Source organism: Zootermopsis nevadensis, unplaced genomic scaffold, assembly GCF_977971745.1.
Source record: "Zootermopsis nevadensis isolate Lab colony 2312 unplaced genomic scaffold, Znev_1.0 Znev_ptg000008l, whole genome shotgun sequence".
NCBI lineage: Eukaryota > Metazoa > Arthropoda > Insecta > Blattodea > Termopsidae > Zootermopsis > Zootermopsis nevadensis.
In genome coordinates this window covers 12,363,899-12,385,091 of record NW_028259140.1, presented here as the reverse complement: position 1 = coordinate 12,385,091, position 21,193 = coordinate 12,363,899, and the positions used below count along the sequence as shown (strand labels likewise).

At 40.4% G+C, this 21,193-nt stretch overlaps 1 protein-coding gene and 1 long non-coding RNA gene across 2 annotated transcripts in view; one reads left to right on the top strand and one right to left on the bottom strand.

The window, feature by feature from the left end:
- Positions 1-21,193, bottom strand: part of LOC110840496 (uncharacterized) — a 167,188-nt gene that overhangs the window by 2,907 nt on the left and 143,088 nt on the right. The window lies entirely within an intron of this gene.
- Positions 2,451-14,866, top strand: LOC110840492 (uncharacterized). Its single transcript, XM_022085570.2, has 10 exons — positions 2,451-2,799; positions 3,345-3,403; positions 3,996-4,137; positions 4,229-4,390; positions 5,195-5,332; positions 7,511-7,678; positions 8,576-8,634; positions 12,781-12,922; positions 13,269-13,430; positions 14,717-14,866. Exons 1-10 carry the CDS (start codon positions 2,659-2,661, stop codon positions 14,864-14,866), a joined length of 1,323 nt encoding a protein of 440 aa, XP_021941262.1. The 5' UTR covers positions 2,451-2,658.

Sequence of the window (21,193 nt, the reverse complement as noted above, 5' to 3'; positions counted from 1 at the left end):
TGGGTCAGTCCACCTGCTGATGAGGGGAAGTAGGCGGAGTCAGTATAATGACTCACTACGGAGTGGACAACCGGAGTTCGATCCCCGACGGGGGCAGAGGATTTTTCCTCTAGCCTCTGCGTCCAGACCGGTTCTGAGGTCCACCCTGCCTCCTATCCAGTGAGTATCAGGGTGCTTTCCCGGGGGCAAAGCGTGGCCGTGGTGTGACGCTAACCACTCACCCCATCTAGTGCCGAGGTCAAGAATGAGTAGGAGTTATACCGTCTCTCCCTCCCAAGCGCCTACATGGCGTATAGTGGGACAAACTTTACTTTTACATTTGTACTATTTTCATCTGCTGCTGGGTGATGTGACATAAAAGATTTTGGTCTCTACACAAAATTTCTGATGCCTGGGTCCAGCGTTTCGTCAGCTACTGATATCAAACGGAAAGCTAAATACAGATTTTGAATGGACACTGTGTTTTTCGTCCTGTACAAAAAATGCATTTGTCAGGCTCAGAGGAATCCGTTGTTGGGCTCTTAAGAGTGCGCTGGTTATCTGAGTTACCTAAAGAGGTGAGACATTCAAGTTCACGGAAAACTGTGCTGAATTACTATTTCCTGCTAATATTATTAATGCTCCTAATGAACTCTGTTCTTCCGGTAGATGGTTATGAAAACCGCTCCACAGCCACGAGAAGAAATTACTTCTTTTTCTAGCGTAATTCTTCTGGGAGTGCGTGAGACGGCTACTTGATTTACTCCTATAGGTGAGAGGCTGTGCAGTTCATTGCATTATGAGACAGCAGGGGCCAAAACTCCTGTGAAACGCACATACACAAATAAAAATTTAATTTTGGGTCACCTGTGGGATTCTGTTCTAATGCGACAAACATTGAAATGTAATAATTAAAATTAATTAAATTAAATAAAGGTAAATTCCCTTAAACTAGCATTTAAAAATATGCGTAAGTAAATTCGAGACAAAACACAATTGTGTTACTTTTAAAATTTATCGCCGGTCAACAATGTAACAAAAGTGTCGGTTACACTGAAACTCTAATAATAATGTCAATAATAAAACTACAATGACAGATTGACACGATTAGTAGCGCCCATAGAGATCCCAGCTTTCAATTGTTACATTGTGTTGGTTCAGCGCGATCACGTAAGGAACTGGATGGATAGCAATATAGAAAGACAGCTGAAGACATTTCACAGCCATGACACATAACACCATCAGCTCCAGAAAGGTCATAGAAGATCACATTACTTAAAATATAAGCCCCATTTGTTATGGCTGGTTCAGATGAAGGAAAAATTAACGCTCAGTTAAAATCTCCCCGTTTCAATACGTAACATCATTTCATTATTTAATGTTTGTTTTACATTTCAGAAGAAGAAAAAATCATTCTGACAGCTGCAATAAGCTTGAAAACAATTCCATTTTTTCGCATAAAGCAGTAGTGTTGTATCCGGGGCCCCGCGGTAAAGTCACTGCTCCCTAGAGACTTGCAGTAGATTGTCCTTGGTGAGTTATTTTGCACACGAGTTACAGCGCGAGCCTAGTCGAGCAGACACGATTACGGATTCCTGGTGGCTTATTGCGTAATAATATGATTACGGGTGAACAGAGTGATGAAATGAGAAGAGGTTTCCCCTCTGGAAGATTTGCGAGAAAAAAGTGTCGAGACGCGGTTTCAAAAGTCACGCTGATGAAGGAAAAGATCTGATGCCACATCCCGTCACGTCGGATTGGGCTTTTCCATGCAATATGATGCAACAGCCCACATCGTGGTATAAGGTGTGCCTTCAGACACATAATTGGTCCATGGTAACGCTAGCGAACCATTTCCCGTAATAAATGCAGCAGTCACAAGACCTCAGACATATTTGAGTTATACACAATGTTCCATTAGTCAGTGGTAAACATACAGCAACATATATTAATTATTTCACATGTCCAGTTACCTATTCGACAAATAATTGTTTAGCCCCGTTTATTAATATCTTTCCTTGCAATGACCCAACTTATTATCATTTTATATTCCTGGGATCTCGGGTTCGATTCCCGGCGGTGCCCGAATTTATAACTTGTGTTGGGCAAGGCCGGGGGCTTCCCCGGTTTCTCCGTGGCATCCCAACAATTACTCCATTCACACACAGAAGAAGGCAATGGCAAACCACTTCTGGATCATCTGCCAAGAACGTATATGAACAGGTCCCAGTCCGAGAAAAGGATGGAAGGATCCTGTTCATATGGACCTGTCGTCAGACAGAACACTGAAGAAATGAATACCTCATAAAGTATATAAAATACTACACATTGACATATCATCGTATGTAACAGTAGGTTAACACAGTAAATCTTCACTTTCCTTATTCGTAAGTCCCGTCCTGCCACTACACATTACCCTACGCCCACGTCCCGGACACCCCTTCCCCCACCAACCATTCGCTCTGACGCCCAAGGTTATGTTGTTCGGCCGCATGTAATCTGCTCGATTGTCCTCGTCATCTTTCAGTTGAAACCTATCGTCCATTGTATGTTGTGATTGGTGATTCGCTTTGTACTCTGTGTCTACACGTTATAAAGGAGAGCCAGTGAGAGTCAGTACACCAAAGAAACAGCAGTTGGTCTCCGTAGTTCCGATACGAGCGATTGAAGTCAGACAAAATGTCGCTCGATTTATATTACGTATTACCCAGTCCCCCCTGCCGTGCGGTTATGCTGCTTGCAAAAACTCTAGGATTGGAGCTGAACCTAAAGAAAACAGACTTGTTGGCAAAGGAGCAGCTTAAACCAGAATTCTTAAAGGTAAGCAGAAAAAATATATATATTTGAGCATGTCCGTTGGTGATCACCGTTTGGTTTGAAAGTTCGTTACAAAACTTTAAAAAAAAAAATTGTCGATAGAATCCTGCGCTTGTTTCGACACTGAGAGGCAGCCATGACAAATCGATAAAAAATGTTTTTTTCCCAGGAAAACTGTCAGTAACCTCTCATTCAGACACAATTTGAATTACAAATTTGTGGCACAAAATTCTCTAAGGAATGTACACTTGTTCGCCATGACCGTTTTTTCTTCTCCGGAGTTGAAGTGGATTTTACCGGAAACCGCTCCATGGTCAGAAAAAAACGTTATATATGACTACTTTGTTTAGTGTAATTCTTCTGTGAGATGATTACGTAACGTGGCCGTTTTTGTAAACCACAAGAGGAACAAAATGTTTTGTGAACATTCCGTGGTACTTCCCTTGAAACAAACAATGTTTACATCAATCAAGAAGCAAAGGAAATGATACGAAGTTATTAGGCAAGTTAATAAAACAGTCAATAACTTCGATTCATGTTTGTTTCAGATCAATCCTCAGCACACCGTCCCAACGCTTGTAGACGACGGATTTATTCTTTGGGAGAGGTGAGTTCCGGTGAAGCAAAATGGGTTTTTTATCAACACATACAACAAATATTCTTACTGTGGGATTAAATGGCAAATCAGATCTGGCCATTAGGTATTTCTACGTAAGTGAAAATGCTGTTTGCTCTCCGAGAAAGTAAGTGTAAGCAAGTGCATCATTCACAGAGAAATGGCAGTCGAGATCCACAGAAATTCACAACAGTGGAGCGGTGGATTTCTAGCAAACGCATAATACCTGTCGTTATGGATACTTTGTGGTAAACGAGATTGGAAACGCGTACTCCGTACAATACACAAAAATAAGTCCGAAGATGGCTGTCTTCTGGGTTGTACCTCCTTGGCAAGGCTCTAAAACCCAAAAGACTGCCACCTTTAAATGCAACGGTGATAAACAAGAATAATAATAATAATATATACAGAGGAAGTATATTCTTTAGACTGTATGATATATCGATTCCTTTTTCCAGCAATTGCAGCGGAATCGATTTATCATATTAGCGTCCGAGAGTTGATAACAGTTATTAACACGCTGTATCAAAAGTGAAAGTAAACACCATTCTATGGCTTCACAAAGTAATCTTATATTTTATAGCCACGCCATTCTCGGCTACCTGGTAAACCAGTACGGCAAAGATGATTCACTGTATCCCAAGGAACCGAAGAAACGGGCTGTCATCGACCAGAGATTACATTTCGACACTGGAGTTTTATTCCCAAGGTTGGCAGCATTCTGCGTAAGTTCGGTCAAAATGTCGGACTACTTCAATGCCCTGATGCAGTCCTCTACGACTCGTGAGAGTTTTCTGTCGTTTGTAATTGTTACAGCTCGGACACCGAGGGGGAAAGGTCCCCGATGAGGAAATAAGGACCAAAGCAGAAGAGGCGTTGGAGTTCTTGGACAAGTTTATGGAAAATCAGGAATGGGTTGCAGGAAGCAGCATTTCCATTGCTGACTACTCCGTCGCAGCTGACATATTACTTGCTGATGTAAGAAAAGTAACACACGGCCATCTTTTCTTTCAATATTGCACGTGTCCTATCAGAATTAACAGCGCGTGTCCGAATAACAGCAGCAGTTTTTAAATTAAAATATTCACTTTCGTGCGGAAATTACGTTTTCAACTATACGAATGTTTTATTCAGGTTGATGCACCGAGTTGTAAGCTTAAGCGAATTTCTTTAACTCATTCAACGACTGGTAGTCACTTGCAAATGGACAACAGCTGTATTTTCCCAAACAACAGAGTTCATTTTGAAGGCGTTATTAGTTTTCAAACAGTTTTGATTTCAAGTCGTCGTTGTAGAAAATGTTTGCCCTTTTTTGACTGGGCTAATTCTCAAATCATGTGACTAACTGCACAGAAATGTTGCGAGGGCCACATTCGGCCGATAGGCTGCAGGTTTCCTGCCCCTGGCATAAGCTATGGGCGTGTTATTGCAGACAGCACTCTCTGGAAATGAGTGACAGATCACGCAGATTAGATCGTACATGAGTATTATCTGTTTTTCGACCTTCGTCGCAACTGTCGTAAGAATAAAGTTAAGTCTCTTAGTAAGAATCTGCTACTTACGTAATTTATGTGGTACGAAGGGGATAAATGGAGATGAACCTGTAACGCCACTCTCTGTGACTGAGTGGTTGATGAATTTGCGTATACGCAAAGATGCTGACGTAGTTTGTAACCGTCCCTTGCCTTCTGACTTACTGACCTAGAATGAAACTTAACTCCCGTATATTATTTGAATACATCTAAGACAGATCCTAACTATGTTTATTTGAACACATTACAGGTCATTGACTACGATCTCAGCAAATTCCCAAATGTTTTAAAGTGGTATTCCGAAGTGAAGAAGGCAATTGTGGGTTACGACGAGATACAGGACGCTGGTGCGGCCGGGCTGAAGCAAATGTTGGCCACCCCTCCACAGTGACTCTCCTTGTGTGCCATATTTGTTTGTTGAAGTAGTGATATTAAAACTGTATTGAAACACTTTACCCGTCATTTTTACCTTGGACTCTCAGAATTTGGCAATGAAACTTCTGTTCAGCCAGTGAAATAATTTTAAAAATGAGTATAATAGATGTTCAGAAGTGTAAATACACTGCTTATATTTACATTGACAATTTTTTTTTTTGAAAGAACGATGAACAGTCACTGAATTTAAATTAAGTCTCTATTGGTTTCTGTAGTGAAATGTTTTACTCCAGTTTTCGTGCCCACAGAAAATGCAGCATTGCGCGTTCTTTGTGGAAATGGTGGAACAGATTTTGACGTAATCTCATACGAGTGTGGAAATATTAAAATAATTTCATGCCACTCTTATTTTTGTGCGGAAAGCAAAATGCTGGACTGAAGAATTTACATTGCCAATTTTGGGAGCTCTCCCCCTTTTTCGTAAATAATGAAGACATTGTTCCTTTTCATTTGCATCATATACAGTCGTTCATAAGAACGGCGACACTGTAAATAGGATATAATGAAAAATAAAGAAATCTAATTTCACATGACAACGAAGTGTAAACATACACGAGATAATACAGAAATGGACTTGGTGCTGGAGAAGTTGGGGGTGGGGGGGGGGGGGGGTAGCAGTGCTGCCATCCTGTTTGTGTGTCAAACGGATTCAATGGTCACACTGGCATATCGGGTGATGTCATACGAACAGATAGCAGCTGTTCTACGCGACAAATGTTTTTCTTTCTTCATAAAAACCACGAGTTATGTAAGAACGCTTTGTTCATTGTCATTTGCATTGTACCGCGTTGGGTTCCGGTGGGAACAAATGAGTTTCGGTAAACGTGTACGGTGTAATAGGGTTGATGGTTGTTTTCGGTGATCGCGGAGGTCATCTAATTCGACGACACAGTTTTATCCAGTCCCCATTTAGCAGTCATGTGTATAGTCCGCAGACCAGGAGAAAATCCCTGCTAGGAATTCGATATACGCGCATGCGCAAGATATCGCGGTGAGTGACGGCCGATCCTAGAAGCATTCGTTCCACAACAACTGAACGAACAACAGACGACAGGCTTTCATGTGTTCTAATGGATACAGCTTTAAGATTACCTCACAGCGGCACAGCGATTTAATCTAGAATATTATCGCAACACCCACAGAACACATTAGAGGTGGACTCACTACACGCTACTCTCAACTGCTTGATGTTTTCAGTCTGTGTAGTAGCCTTAAACTGTGACGTATCACGCTTCCCATCAATAACAGCCCTCTAGTCCAGCTGATAAGTAACATTCCCCCGCACCGACCAGAAACGACTTTACCAAGCAGGGTTTTTCTCGTGATCCGTGGACAGTATTAGTTTCGACCACTTACAAAGAACCACCTGAAGATGACCTATTAAGATCGAAACATGTAGTGAATTTTAGTAACAATTGGGATTACAATGATAAAAGCTTGTTGTGTAGACGGAGTACCAACCTAACAATGCACACACAAGTTTGAACGATGATAAATTTATTTATTTCTTCTACGTCAGATTGAGTTTTATTTCTGGTAGTACTGAAATGTTTTTTTTAAAAAAAAATTGCTTGTAACACTCCATTCTTACGTTCCTCACGTAATTTATTTTTTTTTTCCTTCATTCTTCGCATTCCTTTTGCGATAATTGTTACTTTCAACTTTCCGTCATATTTTGTACTTGCTTCCAAAAATGTGCGAATGCAATTACTCCAATTATCACTCATAAAATTTTGTTGCAACCTAAATATTTTAATTTCATTATGTGCACAAAAATGCAGGAAACGTGACAAATCTTACGTCTTTATAAAGCGGATCGTAACCTCCAGTAAAGTTCGTTGTTGTCAATTTCTGTCATTTGGTATCCATAACCGCTTCAACATTTGAACAGAAAAATCTATAAAATTAGAAGGAAACATTGTTAATTGTTTAAAAGACATGGTGACGTAACAATTTTGTTTCCAAATGGTGTTCGGAGCGTGACTCGGCAACGCTGAGTTGTATCTGTCATATTTACTAAGTCATTTCCAATCTCGAAGTGTTATACTTGCAGAGATAAATATTGACTTTTTCGCTGCGTCACCGTGTGCCTGTTTACTTACGTAGGAACTAGCCGGTTTCAGGAACGTAGAAGCCACACGCAGCTGCACCAGCCAAGATGACGGTCGACCTGTATTACTCGCTTGCCAGTCCTCCCAGTCGATCCGTTTTGCTTGTTGCTAGAGCCCTAGGCGTCGACCTCAACTTGAAGGATACATCGGTGAAGGACAACGAAAACAGGACGCCAGAGTTCCTCAAGGTATATTTTATATATTTATTTATTTAGTGTTCTGTCTGACGACAGGTCCATATGAACAGGATCCTTCCATCCTTTTCTCGGACTGGGACCTGTTCATATACGTTCTTGGCATTGCCTTCTTCTGTGTGTGAATGGAGTAATTGTTGGGATGCCACGGAGGAAACCTCCGTGTTGCCTAGACCACGGCCTTGCCCAACAGAAGTTATAAATTCGGGCACCGCCGGGAATCGAACCCGAGACCCCAGGATTACAAGGCCAGCGTTCTAACCGCTAGACCACCTCATCTTATTATTTATTTAGTGTTCTGTCTGACGACAGGTCCATATGAACAGGATCCTTCCATCCTTTTCTCTTCTCGGACTGGGACCTGTTCATATACGTTCTTGGCAGATGATCCAGAAGTGGTTTGCCATTGCCTTCTTCTGTGTGTGAATGGAGTAATTGTTGGGATGCCACGGAGAAACCGGGGAAACCCCCGGAGGAAAACTCCGTGTTGCCTAGACCACGGCCTTGCCCAACACAAGTTATAAATTCGGGCACCGCCGGGAATCGAACCCAAGACCCCAGGATTACAAGGCCAGCGTTCTAACCGCTAGAAGGAAAATAAAAGTTGTGACGACAGCCATCACCAAATTGCAGGCTTCAAGGCGACATAAGGACTACAGCCCCTTTGACTGCTACAAGTCAAGATTACAGCGTCGCAAACTTTGCTACTATGCAAGTTGTGAACTGTCGTCACTCACCTGGGCTCCGCTGTCAGTTGAGGGACGTTGTATGATTTTGCTGTGATCTCGAAGCATACAGGTCGGCGACGGCTGGTACTATGATACAAAAATCAGCATTTGTCAGCTAATTGAATTGCTTTTCACTCTATAAACAATAACATCTCCTTTACAGATCAATCCTCAGCACTGTATCCCTACGCTGGTGGACAACGGCTTCGCGCTGTGGGAAAGGTGAGGTGACTACAAGCAATTAACAAATTCTCGGTAACACTTAAAATGAACGGAAAATGAGACAACATAACGAAAAGCTGTCGTAGTTTGGGTTCAACGTCTCTTTAAAATAAAATAAATTAGTCTCGTTTCCCGTATGTAATCATCTGCCAGATAAAAATGATTCATACGAGATACAGCGTGACACGAAATTTAGCTACCAAGTTTAATTATTCATTTCTTTTGAACGATAAGGCGTAGAAATCGCATTCAAAGAAGCATTCGGTGTGTTTACCAGGAACTCTCTTCTGACCTTTCCTGGTCTTTCAGAATATCGACTGTTCTCTTCGATTATGGATATCGACTGCTAGAGCGAAATAAAAGTTATGACCAAATAGTGCTGAGCGCTGCAGTGTGCCAACAAATCTTCAAATTATAAGCACTCTTTGCCGAAAAAATTGAGTTTAATAAACCTGGTGGAAATATTTTGGCTCATTCTTCAGTTTTACAGGAAGTGATAATGTTTGGATTCATCTGGCTTCGGTTAGGGACCAGTGACAATCAGCTTGTGAAGAACGCCCTGCTCTGAGTTATACCGACTTTTCTAATTGGTCCTATGTTAAATCTTATTGCGCTGAGTGACAAATAATACTTTGTAGTATCAATAAACAAGCTTTGTTAATGTCGTCAGTATTTGTCAGTATCGCTGTGAAAAAACTGTTCGTCTTAATGCAGAACGTGTAATCAACCGACACGCTGATGAACAGCTGGATGGCTGCGTGTCAGTAGCAGCTGATATTAAACGTGATACCGTAATATTAATCCAGCAAAAGTAATGTCAGTGACGTCACTGTCTATTGATCAAGGTAGTTCAAGGACAAGTGAAATTGAAGCAGAAATAAATCGATAGAATTTTTAACAAACTTTCGTCATTTATACGAGGTGCGATCGGAAAGTTTCCAGACTGCGCGTATAAAAACCCATACACTTATCTCAGGTATTAAATTCATCCATCACCCTCGAAGTAGTTCCCCTGGGAGTGAACACAACGATCCCAGCGCCGCTGCCAAGCCTGGAAGCATCCCTAGAACTCCTTCTTTGTCAGCCTGTCAAGCACCATCTGCGATTCTGCCTGAATCTCTTCTATCGTCTCAAATCTCCTTCCCTTTAGCTGAATTTTCATCTTTGGGAAGAGGAAGAAGTCACACGGAGCTAAATCCGGCGATCAGGCAAGATCTTTGAGCTCCTGACAAACGAGAAGTCGATTCTGCTTCTGGTCCTCAGACAGGAGCCTTGGCACAAACTTGGCTGCGATGCGTCGCATGTGGAGTTCTTCCTTTAGAATCAGCTGACAGGTCCCATAGCCTATCCCAACAATGTCGCACAAGTCGTTGATGGTACGACGTCGATCTTCGTGAATGGCCTGCCGAATCTTCGTAACATTTTCGGGCATTGTGCTCGAAGATGGTCGTCCAGAACGCTCGTCATCATCGACAGAGGTTCGGCCATTTTTAAAACGTGAATGCCACACAAAAGTTTGTGCACGACCCATTGCGGACTCCCCAAATGCTTGCTTTAGCATTTCATAGGTTTCCGTAGCCGTTTTGGCGAGTCTTTGGCAAAATTTGATGGACACGCCATTCCTGAAATCGCAGGAGGGTCGGTGTAATGCACTACCAAAACGCCCGTAACTAAGAAACAAATGCTAATTCGATGATGCTGGCTGGCACACTGAATCACTATGAATGTAGGCCGCACCCCCTAGCGGCAGAAGCTCGTACTACATCCGGTTCGCCCTCTATTGACAGTCTTGAAACTTTCCGATCGCACCTCGTATATCCCAGCAGCATGAGAGTCGACTAAAAGGAATTAAAGTGGTTTTAAAAGTCTAAGTACTCTTAACACGAGGCTCATAAAATCTATGATGACGTAGTAATGAACTCCTATTTTCTCTTCTAGGGTGCATCATCATGTTCGCTTGTAGGCACATACCAAAGTTCCGGAGGAACCCACTGCCTCCATTTTTAGGGATAAAGCGTGGGAAAGAGTCTGCCTGAGTATGAATACTGTAACTGAAAACATCCTCCCCCTGTAACTTCGACACCATCGGTGGCATTTTGATACAATGGCTTCGAAACTACGATGTATTTCGCGAACCAAAGGAACTCTAAAACGCTAGCAATGCACGCCTGATCGTACAAGGAAGGACTGGGTTGTTTCTCCTTACGTTCTGTCGCTTCGCGGTCTTTCCCTCCCTCCCAGGCGTGTATTTGTAACGGTCATCCAAGTTACGAGTTGTTTGATGAATTTATTAACGTTTTGTCGTTTGGTAAACTGCAGATTTGTCACGGTCAATGCTTTCCAAAGAAGTTGCGTAAGTTATTTTTAAAGTATAAACTTTTTTTTAATCACTCTTGCAGCCTAACTCAACTTTCTGGCCTTGGTAGACAATCACTATTCAAATATATCTTTAATGCGACAATTACCCGCTTTAGAATTTACAACTGAGAAAAAAAAGACTTGCTCTAATTGGATGAGTCACGTCTGCAGAGGCCATTAAAATGACAATGACTGCCAACACTTGAAATGCTTTTCATATTTTTATTCTTTTAAATTGGTCTCGCGAATGCAGTTGTAATTTTTGACGTTACTTCCGATATTTGAACTTCTTTATCTTTTTGCACACTGACAGTATATTTTAGCAAGCAATAGTTAAATTTCACTTCGGGCGTGTGACTTGGCTAATTTGGAACTTCATTTTTAAGAACGTCAGGTGATTGTTGATACTGGTCGATCATGCGCTGTAACAACGTCCCGTAGCACACATGCGCGACGCGCATGCGCAGATAAACCCTATCTTCTCCACGGCGCAAGTCTGCACATACTGCAGAGCGGTATCTACTTGTTTAATATCTGTTAATATTACGTTTTTCGAACTCATGTAAAATGCAATCTTACGCTCTCCACGTCAAAAGAAATCTGTTTGTAGTTTCATAAATGTCAGAAATATATCATTCCAGAATTTTATTAACTAGTTACGGCTGATAACAGTAATTGAAGTCTTCTGTCGTGAGACAACACCTTTTATGAGATAACGTCCTATCGTTGTGTAATGATGGCGGAACACGCAGGGCGTGATGCAACAGACTGAGTTCCTGGCCAGCTATAATCGTTTAATTTTGGATTTCTAAAATATAACGAAAGATTGAAATTATTTAATTTCTCTTGTAGATCTTAGGTTATAATACAGCTAAACATGATTTTATCCACCCGGATATTTTATTCAAATTTTGGGCTTATTTTAATTAATTGTGGTAAAATACCACAAAAGTTTACACACACTCACTCAAATTTTATAAGGGGCCAAACGTCGTGATCTATTGGTTATCATTCCTTCTTCGTATTCTGAAGGCCTCGGGTTTGAGTCTGAGTTGTCCTACCCAAAGGGTTGCTAGGTTTCTCTTGGGATTTTCAGTAAATTCAAAATACGCTATGGCCGCTGTGTTTCACACTGTTTATAATTTGTCATTCGCAGGTATTCTTAAATATATTACGTAGTTGAGGAAACATCTTTAAAGAACCAAAGAATTCAATTTACGAAGAGTAAAATAAAACGGTACTCCGTTCATGTGTGTGTGAAACATGGAATAAGTTTTATAAAGAATGTCTGGAATAAAGGTGGGAGCCTAGTGGAAGATTTTGTGAAGAAGGTCTTAGGTCCCAAGGCAACACGGTTATTGAGATTGTTGACGGAGCTGAGGACACGACGTGTTGTTGACTGTGTACATTAGACTGAACAAGAGACAAGGGTGGTTACACAAGTCTACGGATTGAATTGAAATGAACTGTGTATCAGTTTCGATTTTCTGCAGAGACGTTTCAGGAGTGAAATTGTTGGCTCATTGGACGATATTTGGTACATATTATAGACATATCCTTACTGTGTTAATACCGCCCTCTTTGGCTCTTTCTATCGCTGTATCTCAATAAGCGTGCAAAACCACAAGATTTTCTTCGTACACTCTCACGTGTAAAACGTTTTCCCATTGAAAACCCGCATAGAAATAAAAATTCCTCCGCCAACACATAAATTAATTGTACGAAGAATCAGGGAACTGTGAGGGACCCGGAACATTATCTTTGATTTCGGGGCTTTTTCTGTTACAGTCGCGCCATCCTCGGCTACTTGGTGGACCAATATGGCAAGGACGATTCTCTGTATCCCAGGGACCCCAAACAGCGCGCTGTTGTTAACCACAGGCTGTTCTTCGATATTGATATCATCTTTCCAAGACTTAAGGAATATTTCGTAAGTGGCCATGTGGTACTTAGAACAGAGAGGACTTTAAAAGAATCCCACGCCACGATAAGCAACAAACGAGAGTGTCTAAATTTATCGTTAATTATGCACTCCCTTTACCGAAGATGGGTAACCTATCATCCGTAAATATTTATTTAACGGCGCTTTTTCAGTAGTTCAGACAATTTAGTGTCGATATTAGGTTGCATTAAAAATGTGGAATATTCAGTCTGTCACCAACAGCAATTTAATGCTCATGTTTCACGCAGATAATTAAAAATCTGAAAATTTGAAATGAAATGAAATATACGTTTTAAATTTTACTTTACAATAAATTGTCTCACTTCTGTTCCAGACGTTTGTCAAAGAGGGAAAAACTCCTGATGCAGATGCAGCCGCCAAAGTAGAAGAGACGTTTGAGTTCCTGAATAAATTCTTGGAAGGGCGGGACTGGCTTGCAGGCAGCAAAATTACCATTGCAGACTTCGCAGTCGTAGTTAATGTTTCGATCATGGAGGTGAATATTGGCGTCAAGCCTTCACAGATTTGTTTTCATGAAGCTTAACTTTAGTATTATTGCCATGACTCACAGTGTTTTTCATTTAACGACGAAATAACCCTGTATTACAATATCGCGGACGGGGTTGCCAACCTCAGCAACGTATCGTTATCACAAGACTAGAATTTCATGTCATATAAGCAGCAGAGGAATCTTATGAAAAAATGTTGGTACCCCTGGTCGAGTAAATTTATTTTCCGAAGGAATTATTTACTGTTTTACATACGTCATTGCTCTTGATACAGATATCATACTGCAGAAAGCCAGAAATTATTTGTTCTTTGTGTCTTCAAAAATAAAATTGTCATATCGAAAAAGTTTTATATAAAAGTTAGCAGATCTTAACTTATTCGATGTCGAATAGGCCTAACTAGTTTCTGAAAGATGAACTTTTTTTTTTTACAATATGACGCATTTTAGTTCACGGATCTTATAGTGGTAGTTCCAAGGTGTTTATTGAACGCTCATAATATACAACTTTGTGAAAAGAAAATGGTAAACGTTAAGAGTGGTGAATGTTAGGTTAATGTTCTGATTACTTAATTATTTCCGTTCGTCCCTCTTACCTTGTCGATGGCTGAGTGCGGCCGAAAGGAGTTGATTTATTGTACGACTATTGTAACGAAGCATTTTGAGTTGCCCAAACTGCAAGATGTGCTGTTATCAGTTGAAGTGGACAGGAAACAGAGAGATGAAGATATTTTTAAGCTGTTCTCTTGACATTTGCCTCGGGGAAAGGAACCCGCGTGTATAAGAGGCCAGAAGAGCTGCCTTCAAACCGTCATTTGAAGCTAAGTGTTTCCTACCTTTTTTAATTCTATGGACGAACCATCAAAATATTGTTTTCATGTCCCGATGAACCCGTAGCTATGAAAACATTTACAGGCCACAAAAAGTTGATAGCGGACAGCGAAATTCAATTGTCAAGAGCGAACTGACGAAACAGAACAAAGGCGCAGCTGGTAGCGTACGGAGATTGCTCCAATACTGCCAATTGTCGGACAAAAATTTCCGCGATATTTCGAGGGATATTTGGAAATTTCGCGTTATTGTGGGGGAAAATATATATTAATTTAAAATTAGGCGTCATAATTTGTGCAAATATGTTAGCATTATGTCCTACATATTTCAATGCTCAAAAGTGAAACATCTTGAAAGGTCTGTGACGTCATAAATAGCAGGTTCTGTAATTTTGTGTCGGTTGAACATTCTTTATTATAAATTGTGCTTTCGTGTAAATGTAGGTTTTTAAAGCGGACATCAGCAAGTTCCAGAACGTGACCCGGTGGCTTGCCAAAGCAAAGAAGACGATTGAGGGCTACGACGAAATACAGACTGCTGGTAATGACCTGATTAAAAGACACATTGAAGCTCATGCATCAGGTCAAAAGTGAAAACATCGTTTACCCTACAGGACTACGCATCTACGCGTGACACACATCATCGATCACGTGCTAGGCTACTTGGTAACAGCCCTTAATCTCGAATCACAGATAATAACTATTATACATTGCACTCCATCAGTCTTTATGTATTCTTAATGTGTACTGGAACGAAAAAGTCTGATAACATATGTCAATGATGATACAAATTTCTGTTACTCTGATGAAATAATAAAATTATTACGTCTTAACGATGATGATTCTTTATATAATACACCAAAACAAACCATTTAATTTTTTCAAGTAATAAAAAAGCTGTATTTATTTCAGAAGAATCCTCAAATAATATTGTATTATATTCTTATTTAAGAAAAACATCGTTGTTTAATCTTTTACCCGTTTTTCATCCACTATTAGACAGTGTTACATTTACTTTGAACACATATTAAATATTCTTTCATTTCATCAATGGATATTTCTCAATACGAACACAGGATAGAGGCATCATCAAAATAAAATATATCAATTATGGTGCTGTAACACTTTCATGTGACCTATAACTTATGCTAATTATGTATTTTTTTTGTACATTCATTAATTTACGTACATGAACTACAAAACATTAATTGCAGTTAGTAAGAAAGATATAATGGTTAAGTAAAGCGGAAATTTCCGTACAGAAAAAGTGAACTTCGGATTATGCTACGTTAGTTGACAATTTGGGGACAAAATTTAACAATTTACTGTCACTGCATACTTTATACTTTAATCTAGACGGTCACATATGGATATAATATCTGCTTGTTCTGCTCACTGTCAATAAACTTATCAAGAACGTGTATCGTTTACATCGAATGCCCCTTACTGAAGCAGTGACCCGCACGACACATAAGCCCAGTCATGCATCAAATTATTTTTTCCATTTAGTCGAATCTAAAAGGAAGCAAGTCTTATTCTATCTGTCCATTTACCAGTTTTCTTCGTTGTGCAGAAAATGAATGCGTTTCTACAAGAAGCTGAGATAAATAATATGAAAACAAAATCAGACCCGTAATTCAATCCTCTGACCGAAGTTTTGAATTAGTGAGCTTCATTATTATCGTTGTTCTTGTTATTATGATTTTTATATTGGCAGCAGTGGAGTGATCACAGGCACTTCCTCTGAGCGTTTCCAAAGAAAGTCGTTAAAATGAACTGCTTCTTATTCATGCAAAACATTCTATTTTCTGTCCTTTCTCATTGTGAACCACGTGGTAGGCACGCAACGACAACTCTCCCCATTGGGGAATAGGATTTTTGATCGTATTTGCCTTTTAGAACGCATACCTTATTTCAGTGCATTTATTGTACGGAATAAATGTTTCTCATTGTTGGGATGGGCTCATCACCTAACCCTATTCTGTCCAAACCCTCACATCCTTTCAACTGCTAAGACTATTTTTATTCACACGTATCTCATGTTTCAAAATGCATTGCCCATTTTACCTTCCTTGACTTAGGGGACAGACCACACGTCATTGGACGCAACAAGGCCTTACCTACTAGAAACGTCGTTACATAAATCCCACATAAGCAAAGTTATTTTTATTCTATCCGAGCGTTTCCAGGAAACTTAAAGCATTTTTGCAAGTCATTCTCCAATTGTGGGAACGAACAAAAACGAACAGCTAGGCGGCTGTGCGTGACAGCCACATCTGTGCTCGTCAAGGGGGCGGTACGAATCATGTGACTTCAGTTTCCGGGACCGCTGCTATGACGCAATGTGATTCTGCGTTTCAATCACACAGCGATCTGAAAGAGTGCTTCGTTACTTTGTTTCTTATCTTATTTAATTACGATTTCTCAACAGCGCAGGTTGAGTTACACAGCGTATGAGAGGACTGTGAATGATAATTTACAAAGGATAGGAAACTCAGTGGCCGTGATCTATTTTTAGACTATCGAATCATTCGCGATTGAGGAGCTGTCGAATATAACATTGGTGCATAAATTGAACCAGATCATTGTGCTTCAAATCAAAGAAAGATTTTGCTGATGATACGGTTATTTGTGGTTTCTTTAACGCGTCTGCTTCAGTCCTGGAATTGTTCATGTTGAGAAGGCGTAGTGCATGCTCAGATTAAGTGATGGCCCCATGCGTTGCTAGATTTAAGAAATGAATTTGCCAGTCCCGTCCCTGAATTTTGCCAGATTTGGATCTGAAGGTAGCCAGTACGAATATTTCGTGACAAAACATTCATTTAAAATTTCGTTGTTTGCAATTTCTGGAAGCAAATGTTTTTTTTGTTTGAAGCTTATTACGTGATATTGGATAAAAGAAATTGAGGGATGAATTGAACAAAATGGAATTAGGAAATATTTTGCATGGTTATGAAGAATGTAGTGTGGGTAGGCTGTGTTCGTTCTTTGAAGATATAACTTATTTTTTCATTCTGAGAGAGAAAAACTAATTAGCAGAGGGTTGGGGGAAAGGTTGAAAAGTGCAACGTAACCTCCTTAACTGACTGTGCTACTGCTCACAATACGTCGCCGTTCTGTTAGTTGTGAATGATACATAGGTGGCAGAACAGTACACACTGCAGAGTTTATGCATCAGGTATACCAATTTCACTCAAGTCACTTATGTTAGATCATATATAAATGTCAGCCGTTAGATATGTTATTGATACATTTGATGTGGTTCTAAGTAACACGTCAGTGTTCATTGTAGTGATCTTGGTAAGGTTGGTGGCTGAGTCGAATTATACTGTTTGTGAGTGAACGATCAGGACAAAGGAGATTGCCATTGTGTTTACTTCTGAATTCCACATAGGTGGCACCACTGTATGTTCAATGTTCCATCGCCCTGCGTCTTCGCCGATGTTACTACGTTAACCCAATCATCATAAAACATTTTGGTGAACTCGTTTGCTTTCTTAATTGTTGAATGCATGCGGTCACATTCCACGTGACTGTGCCTGTAAAGGTTTTTGACTGTGCTAATAACCAAAACATAATCAAATCGAGGAGGATGACGTGTGGATATCAGAAGTGCATACAGGATTTTGGTTGGGAAGCCTGAAAGGGGCTTAGAGGACTGAAGGGTGGATGGGAGGGTCATATTAAAATGTATTTTCAGGAAACAGGAGGGTGTATATTGGATTATTCTGGCTCACAATAGGGACTAGTGGCAGACTGTTGTGAACATGGTGATGAACCTTAGGGTTCTATTAAAATCGAAGAATTTCGTGACTGTAATTGTTAGCTTTTCCAAGGACTTGCTTGTAAAGTAGTTTATTGTAAGAGTCTGGGGTTGGTAACGCTGTTTCAGATGCGTCACCTCGTAAACGCCTTTCACTTCGCATTGTCGAACACGTCAAAGTAAAGGCAGCCTCTTGTAGAAGTGAGTTTTCAACTGTGGTAGATATAACAAATGACGTAAATATATGATAAAATAGTATTTGCACAAATACAGATATTTTGTAATTTGGTTGTGATCACTTTCAAAAGCTCTGTGTCTTCTCAACAAACAGTTCTTGTGGTCTGTAGATCTTTTTCGCTTTCAGTAACACGCAAACTACACAGAACATTATTAAGTGTCTAGCTAACTTCTCTCGTACCCTCAGCTCATCCATTTGTAACTTATTTTATATAAATATTTTCTAACATTCCTTAAATCAACAATATACTACGATACATTGCTTCCTTAACTCTCGACTAAAACCTTTTTTATACCAAGACGTTTAGTGCGCAGAAATTTTCCTGTCCGCCTCATTTTTCCATCCACTTTAACAGGAAATGTTCTGCATTTTCGTCGACTGATAGCCGTGCAACAATCACTTATCTTTCGTCTCAGTAAAAGACCAGACGTTTAATTTTGTAAATGAACAAATATTCTGCCTTTCTGTTTCACTGAAATATTCTATTGTCTACGTAGGCCTGCGTGTACACTCACTCCACTATCACATTTTCCTTCCTCGTATTTCCCCCAGATACAAGGTCGCCGTTATTACATAACACGTCGAGTTTAATGATTAATTTTGCCGCAGTCTGTATTGATCTCGAAATACCCTTTATTCGAGGGTTCCAAGGAATGTTTTTCTTCTATTGATTTATTTACAGGTAAACAAGTTTCTGTTTCACCGAATCTGCTGGGTAACCTGTGGAATTTGAGGAACAGGAAACCAATCCATCCATTACAAAGCCCCTGCATACACAACTAAAACAAATGGTTGGAGGGGGGGGACGGAATACTGTTTCAGAATTTCTGTCGTCAGTCAAATATGCTCCGACTTGCAACGCGTTTATTTGTGAAGACCCAGCAAATAAGCTGTTTCCTCTTTCTGTAAACATTCTGTAGCCCTAAATGGAATGCGCGCTGGGTCGAATTGCTGACGGAAACGGGCCCTGTTATTTACAAAGCGGGTGTTTGCCGTTACTGAACATTCGCGGAACGCCATGTTGTGCGTGACTCAGCAGTTTCACAGTTGCGCTGTTACAGTACCACCCCCCACCCCGCGCCTTTGTGATGATAACTTGCATGTTTCATTCTTGCCTCACTCTGGTGTAACACAACATAATTATTTGCTATTCTGAATTCTAGCAGGTGTATGTGACAACGCAGCCCAAACTCATATGCGTATGAATGTACCTGTATGACAGAGCAGGTTTATTGTTATTGTCGTCGGAATTGGATTGCAACATGAAGCACTTCGGTCACGGATTTCTTTTGAAAGGATGACGGGCGCACACAACGCTATCTCTGGTTGAGTAACCATTTTACTGCCATGTCAACACCTGCTCTCTTAGCGACCGCCGTTGGAGACGCACAGAACAAATTTGTTTGAAGTTGTAACTTCGATTGTGCAAGTTTCATAACTGTACGTGTTTCAGTTTTTGTTGAACACGCAATTGAAACCGCTCAGATTATTTGTGTTCATCGTGTACTAACAGAATGGTTTCGGTTCGTTCACGGTGGACAGTTTGCTTTGTATTGTTGGAGCACTGAAGCAATTGACAACGTCCAGACAAATTTCTCCCCTGTCATATGAACGCTGTAATTGATACAGCGTACTTAAATAATAATAACAATTGTAATATAAACGCCATGTTCGGAGAAAGAAGACAAGATTAAAACACAAAATCTACAGCGCACGTGGAATGTGGAGGAGAAGGTGAACAGAAAATTACTGGTACGACTGGAACCTTATTATCTTTTCAAAGACGTCACTGGCAGACACTCCGGTTGGTTTGAAACTTGAGAAATCTGTCATTGTGGATGCAGCGCGCATTTCGATACAGACATCACCACAGACCACCATTGACCTCGAACGTACATTCCATTCCAGAACCTTCGCTTGTAATAGGCCTCAAGGACCTCTAACTCAGGCACTTAGACACACAGATGACCAGTACACTGCTAAGTGATAACAGAACTTCCTCTGTCGCGTATACGCATGCGTACGGGCTTCATTCACACATACACCTTGGATTAACAAGGGCAAATAATTATGTTATGTTACACCAGAGTGAGGCAAGAATGAAACATGTAAGTTATCATCACAAAGGCGGGTGGTGGTGGTGGTACTGTAACAGCGCAACTGTGAAACAGCTGAGTCACGCACAACATGGCGTTCCGCGAATGTTCAGTAACGGCAAACACCTGCTTTATATTTCGAGATCAATATAGACAGCGGCAAAATTAATCATTAAACTCGACGCGTTATGTAATAACGGCGATCTTGTATCTGGGGGAAATACGAGGTAGGAAAATGTGACAGTGGAGCGAGTGGACACGTAGGCCTACGTAGATAAAAGAATATTTCAGTGAAACAGAAAGGCAGAATATTTATTCATTTACAAGATTAAACGTCTGGTATTTTACTGTGACGAAAGAGAAGTGGTTGTTGCACGGCTCTCAGTCGACGAAAATGCAGAAAATTTCCTGTTAAAGTGGATGGAAAAATGAGGCGGACAGGAAAATTTCTGCGCACTAAACGTCTTGGTATAAAAAAGGTTTTAGTCGAGAGTTAAGGAAGCAATGTATCGTAGTATATTGTTGATTTAAGGAATGTTAGAAAATATTTATATAAAATAAGTTACAAATGGGGGAATTACATTTAAGCGAACCTATATTACGCAAATATAAAAGTAAAATGCTTTAATATAATAATCGTTCTCAGAAGAAATAAATATACCTGCAACAAAGTGTGCAGCCCTGTTTAATGTCTTATTCAGAAGGGCCGGGCACAACGAGATGCTTCTTTACCCATTAGATTACGTCATTAGTGAGGCCAAAGAATGGCATAAGGGACCAGGAATTATTTGGACAAGCCATCGCATTGCCAGAATGCCGACCAA

Excerpts from the sequence above, each read along its gene's own strand:
- LOC110840492 (XM_022085570.2), top strand. The coding sequence starts at position 2,659 with ATGTCGCTCGATTTATATTACGTATTACCCAGTCCCCCCTGCCGTGCG. Across the intron at positions 2,800-3,344 it reads TTAAACCAGAATTCTTAAAG|ATCAATCCTCAGCACACCGT; the intron begins GTAAGCAGAAAA and ends TGTTTGTTTCAG. Across the intron at positions 8,635-12,780 it reads GGCTTCGCGCTGTGGGAAAG|TCGCGCCATCCTCGGCTACT; the intron begins GTGAGGTGACTA and ends TTTCTGTTACAG.